Genomic DNA, 20,296 nt, shown 5'->3' on the forward strand with positions numbered 1-20,296 from the left:
TCCCAGTCCCTGCGATGCCGAGGCCACTACGAGGGGCAAGGAGTCGTCGGGGTTGAGCGCCCCCCCCTCCCCGGAGCCGAGGGCTCGCGCTCTTCCGATCGCCCGGGCCCGCCCCGCTGGAAGGTAAACGCCTCCTCCGCCGCGGCCTTGCCTCCTGCCAGCCCCTCCCAGACCCCGCAGCCGAAAAGGACGCGCCTTTTCTCCCGCCTGCCTTTTTATTCCTGGACCTTTACCGTTAGCTGCCTGCGCAGTTCTCACCGGGACGGCTAACGCGTTTCAAATGGGAAACTTTTCAAAAGAGATCCACCGCGGTTGAGTTTCTGAAGTTGCCTAAGTACGTTCCCCAGAGCATCTTTCCCAGTACCGCGCGAATGGGCACGCCTTCGAATCAGTATTTTGCCGTTTGTGAGCGTTCGAAACCCCCTTCTTAAAGATACACCACACACGCTTCTTAATTCGAAAATCTGACCGCGGTTGAGCCAGATAGAACTTTCAGGAAGTTTGCTGGACTTTATGGGCATCAAAATGTGGGGCTAAAAATTTCCTCTTAATGCCATTCCAGAGAAAAATATTAAGACAACCAGAAAGGTGCCCAACCAAAGTATTCGTGGAAATCCATGGCTTAAGTTCTTTCTGAGGTCCCAGGCTCTCTCTGCTGTGTGTGTATGCGAAGTATTGTGCATATTTGAAAGCACTTTTTGCTCTTAGCTTTAGGGAAGATTAGTAATGTCAGAGTTTTTCTCTTTTTTTAATATATTTTTTATTTCAGAGAGGAAGGAAGAGGGAGAGAGAGAGAGAAGAAACATCCATGATGAGAGAGAATCATTGATTGGCTGCCTCCTTCACACCCCCTACTGGGGATTGAGCCTGCAACCCAGGCATGTGCCCTTGACCAGAATCAACCTGGGACCCTTCAGTCCAAATGCCCATGCTCTATCCACTGAGCCAAACCAGCTAGGGCCAGAGTTTTTCTCTTATCTGTTTAAAACGTACTTCATTCACACTATAGGCCAGCACTGAAAGGGTTAGTGTGAAGAATCCACTTGAAATAGGACCAGAAAACTCTGTTACTAGTAAGTGGTGTCTGGAGAAAAGTAATTCCTTAATTCACCCAACTGGGAGTCATTATTAATGATTACTAAGAAGTAAGGAAGATGTCTGAATCTGGCATAATTAAATCAGTGATTGCTTGTATTTGGGTTTTACTTGGAATGAAGAACATCCTGGCTTAGATTGCTTTTGGATCTGTTTGTTTTCCTTTTCAGAAATGAGTGGTGGATTGGCCCCAAGTAAAAGCACAGTGTATGTATCCAACTTGCCCTTTTCCCTGACCAACAATGACTTATACCGGGTAAGTTTTATTAATAGTACTATTATCTTCTGAATTATCTATTTGAGAAACAATTGTAGCTAAAGCAAACAGTTCTCCTTGGTAAAATTCTTAATAAGTACATTGCAATGCCTGTCCTGCAGATGGGTGGCTGAGAAAAACTGGAAGGAATGACATGAATCCTTCCTTCCAAGTGTGCCCTCTTTCTCTGTGCTACTTGAGGTAGATGTTAAGTAGAGAGATGCTGCACAGATAGTATATATTGCTTGATTAATTACTTAAGATAGTTTTAATCCCAAAGAACTGAGGAGAAAACTTTAGCTTCCTTCCTTGTTACAAAATAGAGACATTTCTGTATTTATTGAACACTTACTGTATGCTGAGCACTCTTAGAGATACTAGGAACACATCAACAAACAAAAACATGAAAAATCCCTCTTGGCATTCACAATAAAAGGGTAGACAATGTGAAATATAAAAAAAGTCGAATGATGTTATTTGTTAAATACACAGTTAATGCTAAGATGTTAGGTGCTAAGGAGAAAAAGCAGGAAAGGAGGGTTATTAAATGTTAGGTTTGGAATGGAGGTGAAATTTTACATGAGTGGTCTAAAACCTTATTGAGAAGGTGACTTTTCAAAAAGACCTGAAGGAAGTAAAGGCAGCTGTCTAGGAAATAAGCATTTCAGGCACAAGGTAAATCAAGTGAAGAGAAGAGGAGGAGCTGTCAGAGGTAAGCCCATGCAGGGATGCCTTATAGGGCCTACACAGATAATGGTAAAGACTCTGAGTGAAATGAGAAGCCTCTTGAAAGTGTTATATGGAAAGCTGTCTCTATTGGCCTTCAGAATTCAGTGTGGCTACACAGCAATCCAGTTATATCACATTCCAGCATTATACAAGTTACTCATAGGACTCAAAATTTATCTTCATTGATTGCATATATTAATGTATTCAAAAACACTTTTCTAAGAAGCAATACATCATAAGAACTATCTATATAGACTGAGTGGCCAGATTATGATCTCTGAACGCATAATAATCTGACCACTCAGTGTATATCTTATATAATCCTATATAATAAAAGGCTAATATGCAACTTGTCCCCTCAACCAGGAGTTCAACCAGCAGGCCGGCCGGCCAACCACCCATGTCCCCTCCCCCTGGGCAGGCTGATCGGACCCCACCCATGCACGAATTCATGCACCGGGCCTCTAATATACATATACATATACATATACATATACATATATATATATATATATATATATATATATATATATATATATATGGGTGGGGTCCGACCAGCCTGCCCAGGGGGAGGGGACATGGGTGTATATATATACTGTCTAATAATAGACAAATATGCAAATTGACCATACCTCCGACACCCACAAGCCACGCCCACCATCCAATCAGAGCGAGTATGGAAATTAACCCAAACCAAGATGGCTATAGCCACAGAGAGCAAGGTTTCCTAGGTAACAGAGCAAGCCAAGCTTTCCACCTGCCCTTGCCAGGCCTAAGCCTCCACTCAAGCTACAAAGTTTCAATTATAGAAGGTAAACAAATTCAAACAAATGGCGGCAGAATGGAGCTTGAGAGAGCAGGCCAGGGTTGCCGGCGGCAACAGGGGAAGCAAAGCTTTCCGCACACCCTGGCCAGGCCCACCCACTTAAGGCAACAAAGTTTCAATTATAACCCCAACACAAATGGCTGCCAGCCTCGGAGGGAGCCCCAGGCTTGGCTCTGCTCCAGGCTACAAAGTTTCAATTGTAGAAGGAAAATAAATTCCAGATACCAGGGCCTTCTGCTTGCGTTGCCAGGGGGCGTGGCCCGCCTGCAAACCACCACAGGCCCCTCGCTCAGGCCGCCCCACACCCCAAGGGAACCCCCACCTGATCCGGGACGCCCTTCAGGCCAAACCAGCTGGCCCCCACCCCTGTACCAGGCCTCTATCCTATCTAATAAAGAGTACTATGCAGATTGCTCATCACTGCAACACACAATATAGCTGCCCCCATGTGGTCAAAGATCCTGCCCCATGTGGACACAAGATGGCCAGCAGGAGAGGGCAGTTGGGAGGCACCCGGCCTGCAGGGGAGGGCAGTTGAGAAGGACCAGGCCTGCAAGGGAGGGCAGTTGGAGGTGATCAACCCTGCAGGAGAGGGCAGTTAGGGGTGACCAGGCTGGCAGAGGAGGGAAGTTGGGGGCAAACAGGCTGGCAGCAGAGTGGTTAGGGGGTGATCAGGCTGGCAGGCAGAAACGGTTAGGGGCAATCAGGAAGGCAGGCAGGCAAGCAGTTGGGAGCCAGCAGTCCTGGATTGTGAGAGGGATGTCCCATATTGGAGAGGGTACAGGCTAGGCTGAGGGACAACCCCCCTCTGTGCATGAATTTCGTGCACCGGACCTCGTGTATACACACACACACACACACACACACACACACACACAGAGTGGCCAGATTATTATGCGTTCAGAGATCATAATAATCTGGCCACTCAGTGTATATAAAAGGCTAATATGCAAAGTGTCCCCTCAGGAGATCGACCGGGAGTTTGATAGCTCGCTTTGACAAGTGCTGACCTCCAGGGGGAAGCGTAGAACGAAGAAAGGCCCTGGCTGGTAGCCGGAAGGCCCTAATTGGCCCTGATGGCCAGACAGGCCTAAGGACCCTACCCGTGCATGAACTTCCTGCACCAGGCCTCTAGTTACTATATAAGTATTGGCTGAAGCAATAAGTGAAATTGTGAGATTGCTTAGGGTGAAGATGTAGAAGTAAAAGAGAAGAAAGGGCCAACTATAAAGTTTCACCAACACATTAAGGGGGGCAGAAAGAGATTTGGGGAATGGATTTTTCATTACAGGAGCTTTCTTGTTTTATGTTTTGTTTTATAAGCAATCTAAGGATCTGTCTTCTGAAACAGTGATTGCTTAATTGGGTGGGAGCAGGCTGGGAATCACGATGTTGGGAATATTGTGCAACATTGTCATTTGAAATACAAGGATTCTCTGGAGCTGTGGTGGAGTTGATAGTTGCCATAGATATACCACAGTAACACAGCAACTGTATAATGTGTGTGCCTTCAATCTACCACACCTGAAGAGTGGGTTTTTTCCTCTGTATGTACTCGTTTGTCAGAAATTTAGAAACTGAGACAGATACCTGGACTCCAATAACAAAATTAAAAATATTATTCTAGTCACTAAAAAAATTTATTTTACAGACTTAAAGGCTAAAATTTTTCATAAACTATAACAAAATGTGGCAAGTGTATACAACCTGAAAATTTAATGTTTTTGTGTGATTTTTAAATTAAATTGTAAATTGCTATGTGGTATTTTGTTTCAGATATTTTCCAAGTATGGCAAAGTTGTAAAGTAAGTATTCACATAAAATTTTGAAAGTTCATTTAAAAGTTTATCTTAATTTACTTCTCCATTTTTAATGGTAGTCAATTAACTATATTTTATAAAACAAGTTTTTGATATAACAAACTAAATAAAAATACTATTGTTAACATTTTTACATATATATGTCATTTTTCTATGTATGTAAACATGTATAAACAGTTTTCTTGAAAGACAATTAAATTCTGACAACTGCCTTTTAAGGTAAATACTATTATTATCCTGGTATTATTATAAATGACAAGCTGAAGCACACAGTAAAACTAAAATGATATTGATAGTTTGTGGTGGAGACTATTTAAATCCAACAGTTTGATTCCAGAGCCTACTCCCTTAACTGTACCATTACCTTTTCTTGTTTTGTCCCTGTCTGTCAGAAACTTCAAATGAATTTCCATACAAATATATAACTAAGAGAATGCTATGAAGTTAAAGACACAGAGTTATAAGCACCCATGACAGGGAAGACCTGATTTAGTCTAGACAGTAAGGGTAGAGTTACCTAAGTCAGGATCCATTGAGTTGAAAACTAAAGACCGAGTAAGAGTTAAGTAGGCAAAGCAAATGGAAGAAACATTTTCAGTAGAGGAAACTGCTTGTGCAAAGGCCCTGTGGCAAGAGAAAATAAAGTGACATCATGAAACAGAGAAAGCTAATATGACTAGAGGTGAGTGAACAAGAGGGAGAAACGTTAAGTCCAGAGATAGAAGCAGGTTCCTAATCTTGCTTTTTGGCCATGTTACAAGATACTTGGTTTTCATCCTAAGAACAACAGGAATCCACTAAAGAGTTTTAAATGAGGGAATGACATTGTTTTACTGCCTTTATATTATCAATATTTAGTGCCTGGACTTGCAGCTAATTGAGTAACTGAATGACAACATGAATAAACAAATAGATGTACTCTTTTGAGAAACTAATTTCCCATTTGCATCTATCTTTTTGTTTTAACATATTGAGCTAGGCTTAATAGAAACAACCATAAAGAAGTTTTTATTATAATACACTAGAGGCCCAATGCACGAAAATTCATGAAAGAGTAGAGCTTCCTTCTCCCAGCTGCTGGCACCAGGGACCCAGGCTTCCCTCTGGCTGCCAGCAAGCACCTGAGACCCAGGCTGGCTTCCCTCGGGCCGCCTGCAGGCACCTGGGACCCGGGCTGCTTGCCTTCTCCAGCCACCAGCAAGCACCCAGGACCCAGGCTGGCTTCCCTCCGCCCCAGCTTTCTCAGGAAGGACGTCTGGAAGACGTCCAGTCTAATTAGCATGTTACCCTTTTATTATTATAGATGAGATGAGGCATGGTTTTTACATAACTAGATTTCTGTAGAGGCTAGCAGAAAGGTGGAGAAAGTATTTCTAGTTAAAGAAAATAGTGTGCCGGGCCAGCACAGCCAAGGGTTTGGCTAGCCTGATTGTGGGCGGTGAAGGATTGAAGAGAGACAAAAAAAATAACCTGGGTCTAGGTGGATCTTCTGTGCCTGGCTAAGGCCACAGAGAGAGATCCAGATGGCAAGCTGAGCCTTTATTTTATAGCCAAAGGTAGTGGTCACCATAGTTACAATGTTCTTTTGAGTTTCACTTGTTTTGGCAACACTTGCTGCATCTCCCACAGCCCATTAGCTACCCAGATAAGATCTAGGGATTGTCATAAGGTCAAGCTTAATTATGCTAAGAGGGCTGTGCCCTCTAAGCTGGGACTTGTTTGTGGCTTTGCCAACAGGTCAATCTCGAGGCTTAACCCTATAGCCACTCCGTACAAAATCGTTCACCTTATAAAACTCTATCCCAGCCTTGGAATCCGCCATTTCTCCAAAGAGCCCTGTTGAACATTGTCTTTTAAACTATATTTAATGACAAAAAGGACTAAGAATGTGAAAGGGATCAGGAGAAAGAGCAGACTCTGCTCTTATCACTTAGGTACTTTGGGTGGTATGACTAAGAACCACAGAGCTGGAGAGTCTTTAAAAGAATTTTAAGAATGTAGTTAGAGTAAAACCTAGAAAAAAAAAGTAATTTTACTTTTTGTGTTAAGAGAATACTTCGTTTTGTTTTTTTCTACAAAACTTAGTAGAGAAGAGGAATTAGCTGAGTCTTCAAGATTCCATTGTCTCTGTAATCTCTGCTTCATCCTTAAGCCTCTGATTACAGTTTGATTTATCAGACACTCCTAATCATACATGTGTTCACTAGTTAAATCATTATCATACTTTCTTATTTCCATTCTTGATATCCCATAACTTTGCAGAGATAAGCTATTTGTCAAATGTATTCATTTCTCTTACTCTGTAAATGTTTTATTAACCCTTTTTGAATACTGGTGTCTTCCAAGTTATTATTAATATCTGTTTTATTTATTGCTGCCTCATTATTTTTAATTATTTGTTTATGCTCTTAAGGGTTACTATAATGAAAGATAAAGATACCAGGAAGAGTAAAGGTGTTGCATTTATTTTGTTTTTGGATAAAGACTCTGCACAAAATTGTACCAGGGCAATAAACAACAAACAGGTAAGCCTTTCATTCCCAGTAAGGTTTTTAACCCAAAAGGCTTTGGGCTCATCCAGGCCAAAAATATGGGGATATAGTGGGTGATCAAGTCTAACAGATATCAGTAGGTTCTAAGGTTATTTAACTTGTGGAAAAGAAAAGATGCCAAAACTGTACTGGGTTCCCAAAACATTGGTAGAATAAGGAAGTAAGAGTCTATTCTACAGAACAGAATTTGTCACATCTAAGTAGTCAATTGCTAGAATAATCTAAAAAATAAAATGGAATTGAAGGTTTCAGGAAATGGGATCAGTGAATACATCTTCTGCATTTACATTTTCTCTGCTTTAGTTATTTGGTAGAGTGATAAAAGCAAGCATTGCTATTGACAATGGAAGAGCAGCTGAGTTCATCCGAAGACGAAACTACTTTGATAAATCTAAGTGTTATGAATGTGGGGTGAGTATACCTAAAACTTAATGTAATTTTCTGTAGTTTACAGTACTTTCACACCAGTGTTTTATTTGTGCTCTTCTAAACTTCTGGATGGCTAAAATCAGGATATGAAAGTTGTTCTAATTTGGGACTCTACTCATCTAAGCAAACTCAATTGAAATGGAGTATGTAAAGGTAACCTGAGTTAGGTGATACAAAGTGACATTTTCTCCAGTTTCTAAATCTTTGAAAACTGTTAGGTTAAAAAGTATTGACTAATTATTTATGTGGAATCCCTTGTCACGTCCCGCGTGTTTCAGGGTTCCCGCTCAGGTCCAGTTTCTGGAGAAGGCCGCAATCAAAATGAAAAGAAGCTAGAAAAGAATCAATTTGAGTTAAAGGGGGACCAGGTGGGAGCCCACCTCTAGTGGGAGGACTACTCCGTGCTCTGGCCTTTGCCATCCCTTTTATTGGGGTTCTGAGATATACCCATATCCTTTAGGCAGGAAATTCCAATAATAGACAATCAGCAAAAATTTACATATGATTAACAGGTGAGAGTTGCTTTAACTACCAATGTCTCAACTAAACAATGAGTGACTAACTCTGACCATTCAGAGCGATTAAGGTTGACCAAAGCATTCCTAATTCCCTTTTCACATTTAACTTCCAATGTCTCAATGTTAGGTTTCCGGCATGTTAGTGTCTTGAAAGATTTTAGTGACCCATAAATATTTGTGTTAATAGGATATTGCCTGTTTCTATAATATTTTGCCAATTTAGTGTCTGCCCCCTGATGGTCAGTGCGCATCATAGCGACTGGTCGACTGATCATTCCAGTCATTCCGGTTGTTTGGTCTTACCGATCACTTAAGCTTATATGTATATACTAGAGGCCCGGTGCACGAAATTCGTGCACAGGATGGGAGGGGTGTCCCTCAGCCCAGCCTGCACCCTCTCCAATCTGGGACCCCTCGAGGGATGTCCGACTTCCAGTTTAGGCCCAATCCTGGTGGGATCAGGGATCAGGAGAATTGTACCAGGGCAATAAACAACAAAAAGGTAAGCCTTTCATTCCCGGAAAGGTTTTTAACCAAAAAGGCTTTGTGCTCATCCAGGCCAAAAATATGGGGATGTAGTGGGTGGGATCGGGCCTAAACGGGCAGTCAGACATCCCTCTCACAATCCAGAACTGCTGGCTCCCAACTGCTCGCCTGCCTGCCTTCCTGATTGCCCCTAACCGCTTCTGCCTGCCAGCCTGATCACCCCCTAACCACTCCCCTGCCTACCTGTTTGCCCCCAACTTCCCTCCCCTGCAGGCCTGGGTCCCCCCAACTGCTCTCCCCTACAGGCCTGGGTCCCTCCCAACTGCCCTTCCCTGCAAGCCTGGTCGCCCCCAACTTCCCTCCTCTGCTGGCTTGGTCACTCCTAACTGCCCTTCCCTACAGGCTTGATCGCCCGCAATTGCCCTCCCTTGCAGGCCTGGTCCCTCCCAACTGCCCTCCCCTGCTGGCCATCTTGTGGTGGCCATCTTGTGTCCACATGGGGGCAACCATCTTGTGTGTTGGAGTGATGGTCAATCTGCATATTACTCTTTTATTAGATAGGATAGAGGCCTGGTGCACGGGTGGGGGCTGGCTGGTTTGCCCTGAAGGGTGTCCCGGATCAGAATGGGGGTTCCCTTGGGGTGTGGGGCGGCCTGGGCGAGGAGCCTGTGGTTGTTTGCAGGCCAGCCACACCTGCTGGCGACCCAAGCGAAAGCCCTGGTATCTGGGGTTTATTTATCTTCTACAATTGAAACTTTGTAGCCTGGAGTGGAGCCAAGCCTTCCGCTTGCTCTGTGGCGGCAGCCATTTCTGTTGGGATTTATGTATCTTCTATAATTGAAACTTTGTAGCCTTAAGCCGAGGCCTGGGCCAGCCAGTGTGTGCAGAAAGCTTGGCTTCCTCCATTGCCGAGGGCAACCCTAGCCTCCTACTCTTTCCAGCTCCGTGGCTGCCACCATTTCTGTTTGGATTTATATATCTTCTATCATTGGAACTTTGTAGCCTTGAGTGGAGGCCTAAGCCGGCAAGGGCAGGCGGAAAGCTTGGCTTCCTCCATTGCTGGGGAAACCCAAGCGTCTCTCCTGCTCTCTGTGGCCGTAGCCATCTTGGTTGGGTTTATTTGCATATTTGCTCCTGATTGGCTGGTGGGCGTGGCTTGTGGGTAGAGCGGAGTGATGGTTAACTTGCATATTACTCTTTTATTAGATAGGACTAGTGGCCCGGTGCATGAAATTAGTGCATGGGGGGGGTCCCTCAGCCTGGCCTGCACCCTCTCCAATCTGGGACCCCTTGGGGGATGTCCGACTGCCGGTTTAGGCCCGATTCCGGCAGTCAGACATCCCTCTCATAATTCGGGACTGCTGGCTTCTAACCGCTCACCTGCCTGCCTGCTTGATTGCCCCTAACCAATCTGCCTGCCAGCCTGCTCGCCCCCAACTGCCCCCCCGCCCCCCGCTGGCATGCTCGCCCCCAACTGCCCCCCCGCCAGTCTGCTTGCCCCCAACTGTCCCCCCTGCCTATCTGCTCACCCCCACTGCCCCCCCACCAGCCTACTCACCCACAACTGCCATCCCATCCTGGCTTGATCACCCACAACTGCGCTCCCCTCTTGGCCTCTAACTGCCTCTACCTCAGCCCCGCCACCATGGCTTTGTCCAGAAGAACTTCCAGAAGGTCTCCCAGTCTAATTAGCATAGTACCCTTTTATTAGTACAGATAGAGGCCTGGTGCATGGGTGGGGGGTGGCTAGTTTGCCCTGAAGGGTGTCCCGGATCAGGGTGGGGGTTCCCTCGGGGGGCGGGGTGGCCTGGGCGAGGGGCGGGGGCAGTTTGCAGGCCAGCCACACCCCCATGAGGTGAGGGTCCCCACTGGGGGGCATGGCCAGCCTGGGTGAGGGGCTGAGGGCCATTTTCAGGCTGGCCACACCCTCTTCAGAATGGGGGTCCCTGCTGGGGGCTCTGGCCAGCCTGGGTGAGGGGCTGATGGCTCTTTGCAGGCTGGCCACGCCCCCCAGCGGGGACCCACGCCCCAATGGTGGTGTGGCCAGCCTGAGTGAGGGGCTGAGGGCCATTTGCAGGTCCTCCCTCAGCGGCTGGCCCGTGCGACCCAAGCCTCCTGGCCGCTCCAGCTGGCTCCGTGGCCGCCGCCATCTTTGTCCTGCTAATTTGTATATTCCCTCCTGATTGGCTGTGGTCGTCACAGAATGATGGTCAATTACCATATTACTCTTTTATTAGATAGGATAGATGGTTAGTCTAACACTGTCAAATATGAATACAATGCTAGCCACAAATGTAATTTTAAATTTTCTAGTAGCCACATTGAAAAAGAAATAAAATTTAAATCTTTTACTTAACCCAATATACTATACCTAAAATGTAAAATATTATCATTTGAACTATTGTAATTAATATGTTTTAAAATTAAGATATTTTACATTCTTTTTCTTATTGTCTTCAAAATCTTGTATATATTTTACCCTTATAATGCACATCAATTTAAACAGGTTCTCACTAACCACTAAAGAAGTATGGCTAGTGGTTACCATATTGGACAGTGCAGGGATAGTCTAGATATGAAAGAAACAAAATGAAGTTAATTAATAGGAAAAGTGAGGAAACTAAATTTGATTTTGAAACATAATTTTAAGCAATATCTTGGGAGTTAGGAGTAGTTTTGTCCCAATTTTATCAAATAATAACTTGAAATGTTTATATCAAGGTAGATAGTCCATTTAAATTTTGAGTTTTTTAGCTTGTATTTAAAATGTTTGGAGGAAGAAAACTTATTTTACTCTTAGCTCTTTGTGGACTTATAAAATACTTCCTAATTGTTAAAATAGTTTATTAGGAGTTAAAATTTCCTTCTAAATATTAATGGGTTTTGTTAATTTCTTCATGTATGTTCCCAGTGTGACTATATCTTTTTTTATTTTTTTAAGTTCTAACACCTTTTAGTCTTTGGGTACCAGGCAAGTTTCTATTAATAACACAACAAATATAATATTTTTCCTTTCCTTCTTAATGGGAAACAAAAGGAAAGTGGACACTTAAGTTATGCCTGTCCTAAAAATATGCTTGGAGAACGTGAACCTCCAAAGAAGAAAGAGAAAAAGAAAAAAAAGAAAATTCCTGAACCAGAAGAAGAAATGTATGTATATCCACTTTTACTACCGTAAATACATTATAGTGTTGCTTTAGTCTTTTTACTATTGGTTAAATGCATTCTGATTTTTTTTTTTTTTTAATTTAGTGAAGAAGTAGAGGAAAGTGAAGATGAAGGAGAAGATCCTGCTCTTGACAGCCTCAGTCAGGCCATAGCTTTCCAGGTACTAAGTAGTTATTTTAAAAGGCACCATGCCGTAGCAGCCTTGGGTTAACAGTTTTATATTCCTTGCTTACTTTATTAATCATCTCCTCGTCGTGGCAACCTGTCTTTCCCCTTCTCCTCCTAAACTTCAGGAGACTGGCTGCTTTTCTAAGGTCTTTAGAAACAGTATGATAGGAAAATTCCTATTGGCTCTTAGATTTTAAGGGCTCTATAACACTTTTAATATCATATAATTTGTTTTCATTATAGAATTGAACAGAACTATTTTATTAAAGTGAGTTTAGCCCAACAGAGAGATTTTATTAAAGATATTGAAAAGATATCTTTGAAAGAAGCTTCTCTTTAAAACAAAACCAAAAACATATCTTTGACCACTAAAGACCCTAATACAAATATATGAAACATTTTTTTCAAGAAGGATACATAATCCTAATTTTTATATAACCAGATATTTTGTTTGAATGTAGTTGACAAATGGTAAATGTATATGTCAATTTACTTTTCCTTTTAGTAACTAATTTCATATTTTATAATTCCCACCTTCAGCAGGAATGGAAAATAGGCTTCATTTACTGTGCCTGTTAATTAGTAGAAATTGCCTAAAATAATTTTGAGTAACATGGTGAAACTGGAATATATTGAGAGTGAGGGCCGAAACCGGTTTGGCTCAGTGGATAGAGCATTGGCCTGCGGACTCAAGGGTCCCAGGTTCGATTCCGGTCAAGGGCATGTACCTTGGTTGCGGGCACATCCCCAGTAGGGGGTGTGCAAGAGGCAGCTGATCGATGGTTCTCTCTCATCGATGTTTCTGACTCTCTATTCCTCTCTCTTCCTCTCTGTAAAAAATCAATAAAATATATTAAAAAAAAAAAAAAAGAGAGTGAGGGAGGAGCATCTTGATGGAATAGAATTGTTTGCATGGACTGCAAGGGTGGGAAGTGTTAACACGTGTGGTGTGTTTTTGCATTGTTTTAAATTAATGTACCATAAATAATATTAAACAGGTTCCTGGTTTTGTTTGTTTTCTTACAGCAAGCCAGAATTGAAGAAGAGCAAAAAAGGTGGAAACCCAGTTCAGAGGGTCCCTCAACCTCTGATGATTCAAGACGCCCAAGGATAAAGAAAAGCACATATTTCAGTGATGAGGAAGAACTTAGTGATTAAAATTATATTTATTATGTAAATATTAAAAAAAAATTTTAATCTTAGAGTACCAAGTTCAATTGGGACTAAAGATTGTTTTTAGAATGTGATCATACAAATACTTAATGCCAAATAATTTTTTACTATAAAATAGTTAACCCTGACCAGACAGCTTAGTTGGTTAAAGCGACATCCCAGTACACCAAAGTTGCGGGTTCAGTCCCCAATCAGGGCACATATAAGAATCAATCAATATATGCATAAAAAAGTGGAACAACAGCCTGGCTGGTGTGGCTTAGTGGTTGAGCATCGACCTAGGAACCAAGGAGGTCACGGTACGATTCCAGGTCAGGACACATGCCCAGGATATGGGCTCAATCCCCAGTGTGAGGCTTGCAAGAGGCAGCCAATCAATTCTCTCTCATCATTGATATTTCTATCTCTGTTTCTCTTTCTCTTAAATCAATAAATACTTTTTAAATTACTATAAAATAGATATTGAAAAGAAATTTTAAAGTATCATGCTCCTATCTTGCCGTAGCAGAGTATTAATAATAAAGATTTGTTAATAACCATTAATCTTGAAAATAGTATATTTGAATAAAAAAGAACAATATATAATAATGCTATTGTCATCCCAAGAAATAAGGTATATATTAAAAAGATTTGTTTGAGGGTTCATTAAAAAATATATTAGTCTTGATTAGTTTACATGAGGACTTTTAAAATAAATTTCACCAGCAAGAAAAAAACCTTGCCGAAACCGGTTTGGCTTAGTGGATAGAGCGTCGGCCTGCGGACTGAAGGGTCCCAGGTTCGATTCCGGTCAAGGGTATGTACCTTGGTTACAGGCACATCCCCAGTAGGAGGTGTGCAGGAGGCAGCTGATCGATGTCTCTCTCATCGATGTTTCTAACTCTCTATCCCTCTCCCTTCCTCTCTGTAAAAAATCAATAAAATATATTTTTTTTAAAAATGAAAAAAACCTTCATAAAGACTGGAAAAGTTGAATAATGTATTGTTATTGAATATTTAAAATTTTTTCAAGAGAATTTTGTTTTTAATAGGGGTGTTTGTCACCTTATTTCTTATAACTTGATCCCAATCTGGATACATTGTAATTTCCCCTAAAATATAAAGTAGCTCTAAAATGCTTATCACCAAACAGCGTTAATTTACCTTGCCTTTGGGACCCAAGTTCCATTCCCCAAAAGCAGCTAACTTAAGGTGTTTCTTTTCATATGTACATATATTTTTCTAAATAAGATGCATATATTTTTTCACTTAATTCATAAAGCAATAGAGGATTTTTCCATCTTCTATACTCCCCACTGCCTTCCTCCATTTCTCAGTATGGTTATGTTAAAATTGTTGATTAAGTCCATTTTTATTTTATGACCATGTAAATACTGTTCACTTCTGAACTAACAAGTGTTCTGTTATATTTTTGCAGAGTTAATTATTGTCTCATTTTTTATGTATTATATATCTTTTTATTTATGACAATCTGCCCATACCTTCTGCAGATAGTTATATGGGAATGGGATTATGGAGCCTTTAATTTTCTATTTTTGTATATTTCTATAGTGTTTGAATGCTCTTAAAAAGAACACCCACTTATTAGTTTTCTTAAATTACTAAAAGCAATAAAAATATTTCCACTTTGAAAACTACACAGGCAATGAAAGTGTTAACCGCTTGCCAGCAAAGAATCTAGATTGCAATGAGGTAAGTGTGCATATATGTGGAACACAACAGTCATCATGAAATATGTAGGCATTAAGATGTATGAATAGTAAAACCTTGGCTACCATATCTAGAGAAGTCTTGAAGTACTTGAAGTTTTGCATATAATATACCATAGATAAATAAGTCATTTAGACTCAAATCATATATAGAAGAGTGATAGGTGACAGGAAGGGCCATGGAATCTCATAACAGCCATTCAGCTTCAGAAATGGGTGAATGGGTTAAAATGTCCCACATAGAATTAAGGGTGTTCCTATACAATGTTTCATCTATTTTCAGGTTGGAATCAATGTGGAAATGACTTATCCTGTCAAAAGAATCTTAAGCTCTCCTTTCGTCATTGTCAAAGACAGAATACCAAGGCAGCTGAGCAGGAGACACAGAGAAAATATAGATGCAGCACCAAACAAAAAGAAGCCATTTCCCATAATAAGCAATTTCACAGACTATTTGCAGAAAATATGGAAAAAAGCTTAAAACCTTTTTGGAAAGCAGTTCAATAAGCACTGTTACTAAAGTAACAATGCAAACAATTACAGTCAGAGACAACTCATAAGTCCACAGAATGGGTTTAGCCACTATCAATTACTTTTTTTAAATATTTTTTTATTGATTTCAGAGAGGAAGGAAAGAGAGAAACATCAATGAGAGAGAATCATTGATAGCTGCCTCCTGCACGCCTGATGCTGGGGATCGATCCCAAAACCAAGGCATGTGCCCTGACTGAGAATGGAACCATGACCTCCTCGTTCATCAGTTGATGCTCAACCTCTGAGGCATGCCAGCCAGACCACTATCAATTAGTTTAAAAATATATATATTTTTTAATTGATTTCAGAGAGGAAGGGAGAGGGAGAGATAGAAACATCAATGATGAGAGAATCAGTGATCAGCTGCCTTGTGCACACCCCACACTGGTGATCAAGCCTGCAACCCGGGCATGTGCCCTTGACTGGAATCAAACCCATACCCTTCAGTCCACAGGCCGTCGCTCTCTCCACTGAGCCAAACCAGCTAGGGCTCAATTACTTTTAAAATTGCTTTTATCAGATCCAAATTTTAAGAATCCTTAGGTATAGATAAAATCAATTAGGTATACATAGAATCAATTAGTAGTTTTAGTTAAGATCTGGTACCTATAGTAAGCTGACCAGAAATATAACAGCTTTTATACAATGTGGTCTTAAGCAAACTCCTTTCCCAGAGAGTTGCATTTCTCATCACATCTTTTCAGATGCATAGCTCTGTGCAAAAAAAACAATTTATAAATGAGATGTTATAGTTTGGTTAGGACTTTATGAGTATACTCAAAATGAGTTAAATCCAAAAACAGTTTTTTAACAAATTATCTGAAAGAATTTGTATCACATATTTAGCCCTGTGCATCAGGCACTGCCTTAAATATATCTATACTAATAAAAGGGTAATATGCTAATTAGACCGGACATCTTCCAGACAAAGCCACAGTGGCGGGGGCTGAGGCAAAGGCAATTAGGGGCAACCAGGCTGGCAGGGGAGCAAAGTTAGGAGTGACCAGGCCAGCAGGGGAGAGCAGTTAGGAGCGGTCAGGTCCACAGGCAGAGTGGTTAGGGGCAAGCAGGTGAGCTGTTAGGAGCCAGGGGTCCCGGATTACAAAAAGGGGTGTCCAACTGCTGGTTTAGGCCCAATCCCTGCAAGACATCTGGCAGCCAGACATCCCACAAGTGTTCCTGGATTGGAGAGGGTGCAGGCCAGGCTGAGGGACCACCCCGCACACACACGTGCACAAATTTCATGCACCGGGTCTCTAGTCCTATCTAATAATATACAAATATGCAAATTGACCATACCTCCGGCATGTCTGCAAGCCACGCCCACCATCCAATCAGAGCGAGTATGCAAATTAACCCAAACCAAGATGGCTACAGCCACAGAGAGCAAGGTTTCCTAGGTAACAGAGGAAGCCAAGCTTTCTGCCTGCCCTTGCCAGGCCTAAGCCTCCACTCAAGCTACAAAGTTTCAATTATAGAAGGTAAACAAATTCAAACAAATGGCGGCAGAATAGAGCTTGAGAGAGCAGGCCAGGGTTGCCGGCGGCAACAGGGGAAGCAAAGCTTTCCGCACACCCTGGCCAGGCCCACCCGCTTAAGGCAACAAAGTTTCAATTATAACCCCAACACAAATGGCTGCCAGGCTCAGAGGGAGCCCCAGGCTTGGCTCCGCTCCAGGCTACAAAGTTTCAATTGTAGAAGGAAAATAAATTCCAGATACCAGGGCCTCTGCTTGCGTTGCCAGGGGGCGTGGCCCGCCTGCAAACCACCACAGGCCCCTCGCTCAGGCCGCCCCATGCCCCAAGGGAACCCCCACCTGATCCGGGACGCCCTTCAGGGCAAACCAGCTGGCCCCCACCCCTGTACCAGGCCTCTATCCTATCTAATAAAAGAGTACTATGCAGATTGATCATCACTGCAACACACAATATAGCTGCCCCCATGTGGTCAAAGATCCTGCCCCCATGTGGACACAAGATGGCCACCACAAGATGGCCAGCAGGAGAGGGCAGTTGGGAGGCACCCGGCCTGCAGGGGAGGGCAGTTGAGAAGGACCAGGCCTGCAAGGGAGGGCAGTTGGAGGTGATCAACCCTGCAGGAGAGGGCAGTTAGGGGTGACCAGAGGGCAGTTAGGGGTGACCAGAGGAGGGAAGTTGGGGGCAAACAGGCTGGCAGCAGAGTGGTTAGGGGGTGATCAGGCTGGCAGGCAGAAGCAGGTTAGGGGCAATCAGGAAGGCATGCAGGCAAGCAGTTGGGAGCCAGCAGTCCTGGATTGTGAGAGGGATGTCCAACTGCCCATTTAGGGATCCGACTGCCTACCAGGATTGGGCCTAAATGGGCAGTCGGACATCCCTCGAGAGGTCCTATATTGGAGAGGGTACAGGCTGGGCTGAGGTACAACCCTCCTCCGTGCACGAATTTCGTGCACCGGGCCTCTAGAATATATATAAAAGGCTATTATGCTAAGTGTCCCTCTGGCCATCCAACCGGTTGCTATGATGCGCACTGACCACCAGGGAGCAGACACTCAATGAAGGAGCTGCTGTGACACACTGGCCATTTACAAATAAACAGCACTGCAGACCTGGTGCCAACAAAGCAACACTCGGCTTCCCCCATGTGGGACACAGGCCCCAACACACCACCAAATCACAGCCATGCTGTCAAAACCCCATGGCTCGAAATGCGGTCCCCAGCCCAGCTCAGCCTGGAAACGGCTGTGGGCACTGGGTAATAACATCACGTAGCAATGCCTGGCTTCCTCTCCCTAGCAACTAGCCTCCTTGGAGTTTCTTCAGCCCAGGAATATGACTTGCTTTATTACCAGGTGCAAACATTTTACACTTTAACCAAATGTCTGTGAAGCATTTTCGTCTCATTTGATCCTCACAGAAGTCCTGGTGTAGGTAGATAGAAGACTCAGTAGAATCCTATTTTCATTAGCCAGAAAACGGAGATTTAAAAAGTTTAGAAACTTGACCCAACTGAAAAGAAGTAAGAAATGGTGGACCTTGAAAATGACTTCAGGTTTTCTCACGCGCAGAATATAGTCAAATACTGCTGCAGTTAAATATTTTACCCTTTGTTCTCCCTACATGATCTACAATAATAATCTGCTTCATGTTAATATTTACTGCTGTGTTGCTGACAATTACCTGAAAGAGAAGTTAGGGTGCTTCACTGGGCTAGAAAAAGTTTAGCTAAATCAGAAAGCAAGTCTAATTAAGCAAGTTTATTATATAGAGGTGAAGTAATATACCACAAGTCACACAGTCAATAAGCACAAACAGGCCTGCACAGCTAGAGAGGCGGCATTGTCAGAAAGCAAAATTTGCTCCCCTTTCAGTTGCTGATATAATGTAGCATTTTCAGGCCAAAGTTCTGCAGCTGGGATCTACCAGACAAAGGCTTCTGCCACCAGAGACACATGACGGTCAGCATCTTCCTCCGCAACCCCCGTGGCTCCTGGCAGCTAACAGGCCTTACCCCTGCTGAGGCTCTGACAAGGCCCAGCACTATTTCTCAAACTTTGTCAAAAATTCTGGGAAACACTAGCACGGAGTTCTTAATTATTTTTCAGAATGATTTTTATTTTTAGAAATGTTTCCTTCAAATTTGCTGTTGATTAAGGATGGTTACAAATTCTTTGCTACACGTCTTATTCGGAGATGGAGTCCAATTCCTCTCTCTGAATCTGAGCTGACTTTCAGTGACTTGCTCGGTCAATAGAACATTTTGGAAGTGATATTTTGGCATTTCCAATGCTAGGCCATAAGAAGTTTTGAGGCTTCCACCTGAGCCTTTTGAAACACTTGTTCTGAGGGCCAGCACTCAAGGAGCTCCTCTTGTGAGACCAGATGTCATGCTGTGAAAAACAAGCCACATGGAGAATGTGCAGACACTCAGTGAGAAGTTCTAGCTGAGCTCCCAGCAGAGAGAAAGCACCAGCTTGTCTGCTGACAGCCATGCAAATGAGTTCTCTTAAATATCAAACCCATTTAAGTCTTCTGATTACTGTGGCCCAAAGACAATTCCAAAGTCTGTCATCAGACATGGAAACAGATTAAGCGCAGCACTGGATTAGACTCAGTGCTTCTCTTACACCTCTCTTTCCCATGTCATCCTTCTCCCACCTTTTTCATTAATCTCCAGAGTTTTAGAAATTCCATTTTGTCGTTAACCCTTTTTCTGACATTCCTTTATTCTTCTTTCTCTAGATTTGAAAGTATCCATTTGGAAATTGGGTTGAATGTATGTTAAAACAATTGGAATTTATGCGAGAAAAAAAGATACATAAAATGTGCAGAAGATTGAAAGGAGTAGTTTTATTTTTTTAGGACCAAGTTTTATGAAGTTATCCCATAGCACTAATGGTGAGTAATTCAGAACTTAAATACATTTGGAAAAATAATTATGCCTATTATACTGCCTTACTAAACACAAATATACAAAAAATCCTGTGCCGAAAACAAATCAGTTTCACTAAAAGAGAGATGTTGACAGGAAGCCAGGAAGGCTGATCAACAACCTTAATTGCTCTAACCACTCACCCTTTAGTTGAGACATTGTTAGCTGAAGCAACCTCCACCTTTGTTTGACACATGTAAGTTTCTGTTATTTCCTGCCTAAGGGCTACATGTAAGTTTCTGTTTATCCTGGCTAAGATGTTTTCCCCAAAGCCTCAATAAAAGGGATGGCAGGGCCAGAGCAGTCAGTAGTTCTCCCACTAGAGGTGGACTACTGCCTGGCCCCCCATTTCGCCAAATTGAATTTCTTCAAGTCTCCTTTCATTTGTGTGCGGCCCTTCTCCAGAACTCGAACTCTGAACTGGAA

The 20,296-nt window shown here is 42.7% G+C and overlaps 1 protein-coding gene across 3 annotated transcripts; it reads left to right on the forward strand.

Moving 5' to 3' along the window:
* Window positions 1-44: 44 nt before the first annotated feature.
* On the forward strand, window positions 45-20,137 carry ZCRB1 (zinc finger CCHC-type and RNA binding motif containing 1). 3 transcript variants are annotated; one of them, XM_054719150.1, is made up of 9 exons: window positions 45-123; window positions 1,266-1,351; window positions 4,683-4,711; window positions 7,140-7,251; window positions 7,582-7,689; window positions 11,749-11,861; window positions 11,964-12,039; window positions 13,074-13,220; window positions 19,681-20,137. In XM_054719150.1, exons 2-8 carry the CDS (start codon window positions 1,268-1,270, stop codon window positions 13,203-13,205), a joined length of 654 nt encoding a protein of 217 aa, XP_054575125.1. In that variant the 5' UTR covers window positions 45-123; window positions 1,266-1,267; the 3' UTR covers window positions 13,206-13,220; window positions 19,681-20,137. The 3 variants fall into 3 exon arrangements, with proteins under 3 accessions (XP_054575125.1, XP_008138788.1, XP_054575126.1); XM_008140566.3 differs by lacking the exon at window positions 19,681-20,137 and having other exon boundaries at window positions 13,074-13,249; XM_054719151.1 differs by lacking the exons at window positions 45-123; window positions 19,681-20,137 and adding an exon at window positions 194-334 and having other exon boundaries at window positions 13,074-13,249.
* The last annotated feature ends 159 nt before the right edge of the window (window positions 20,138-20,296 follow it).

The sequence above is a fragment of the Eptesicus fuscus genome, chromosome 7 (assembly GCF_027574615.1).
Source record: "Eptesicus fuscus isolate TK198812 chromosome 7, DD_ASM_mEF_20220401, whole genome shotgun sequence".
NCBI lineage: Eukaryota > Metazoa > Chordata > Mammalia > Chiroptera > Vespertilionidae > Eptesicus > Eptesicus fuscus.

Excerpts from the sequence above, each read along its gene's own strand:
- ZCRB1 (XM_054719150.1), top strand. The coding sequence starts at position 1,268 with ATGAGTGGTGGATTGGCCCCAAGTAAAAGCACAGTGTATGTATCCAAC. Across the intron at positions 7,252-7,581 it reads GGGCAATAAACAACAAACAG|TTATTTGGTAGAGTGATAAA; the intron begins GTAAGCCTTTCA and ends TCTCTGCTTTAG. Across the intron at positions 7,690-11,748 it reads CTAAGTGTTATGAATGTGGG|GAAAGTGGACACTTAAGTTA; the intron begins GTGAGTATACCT and ends GGGAAACAAAAG.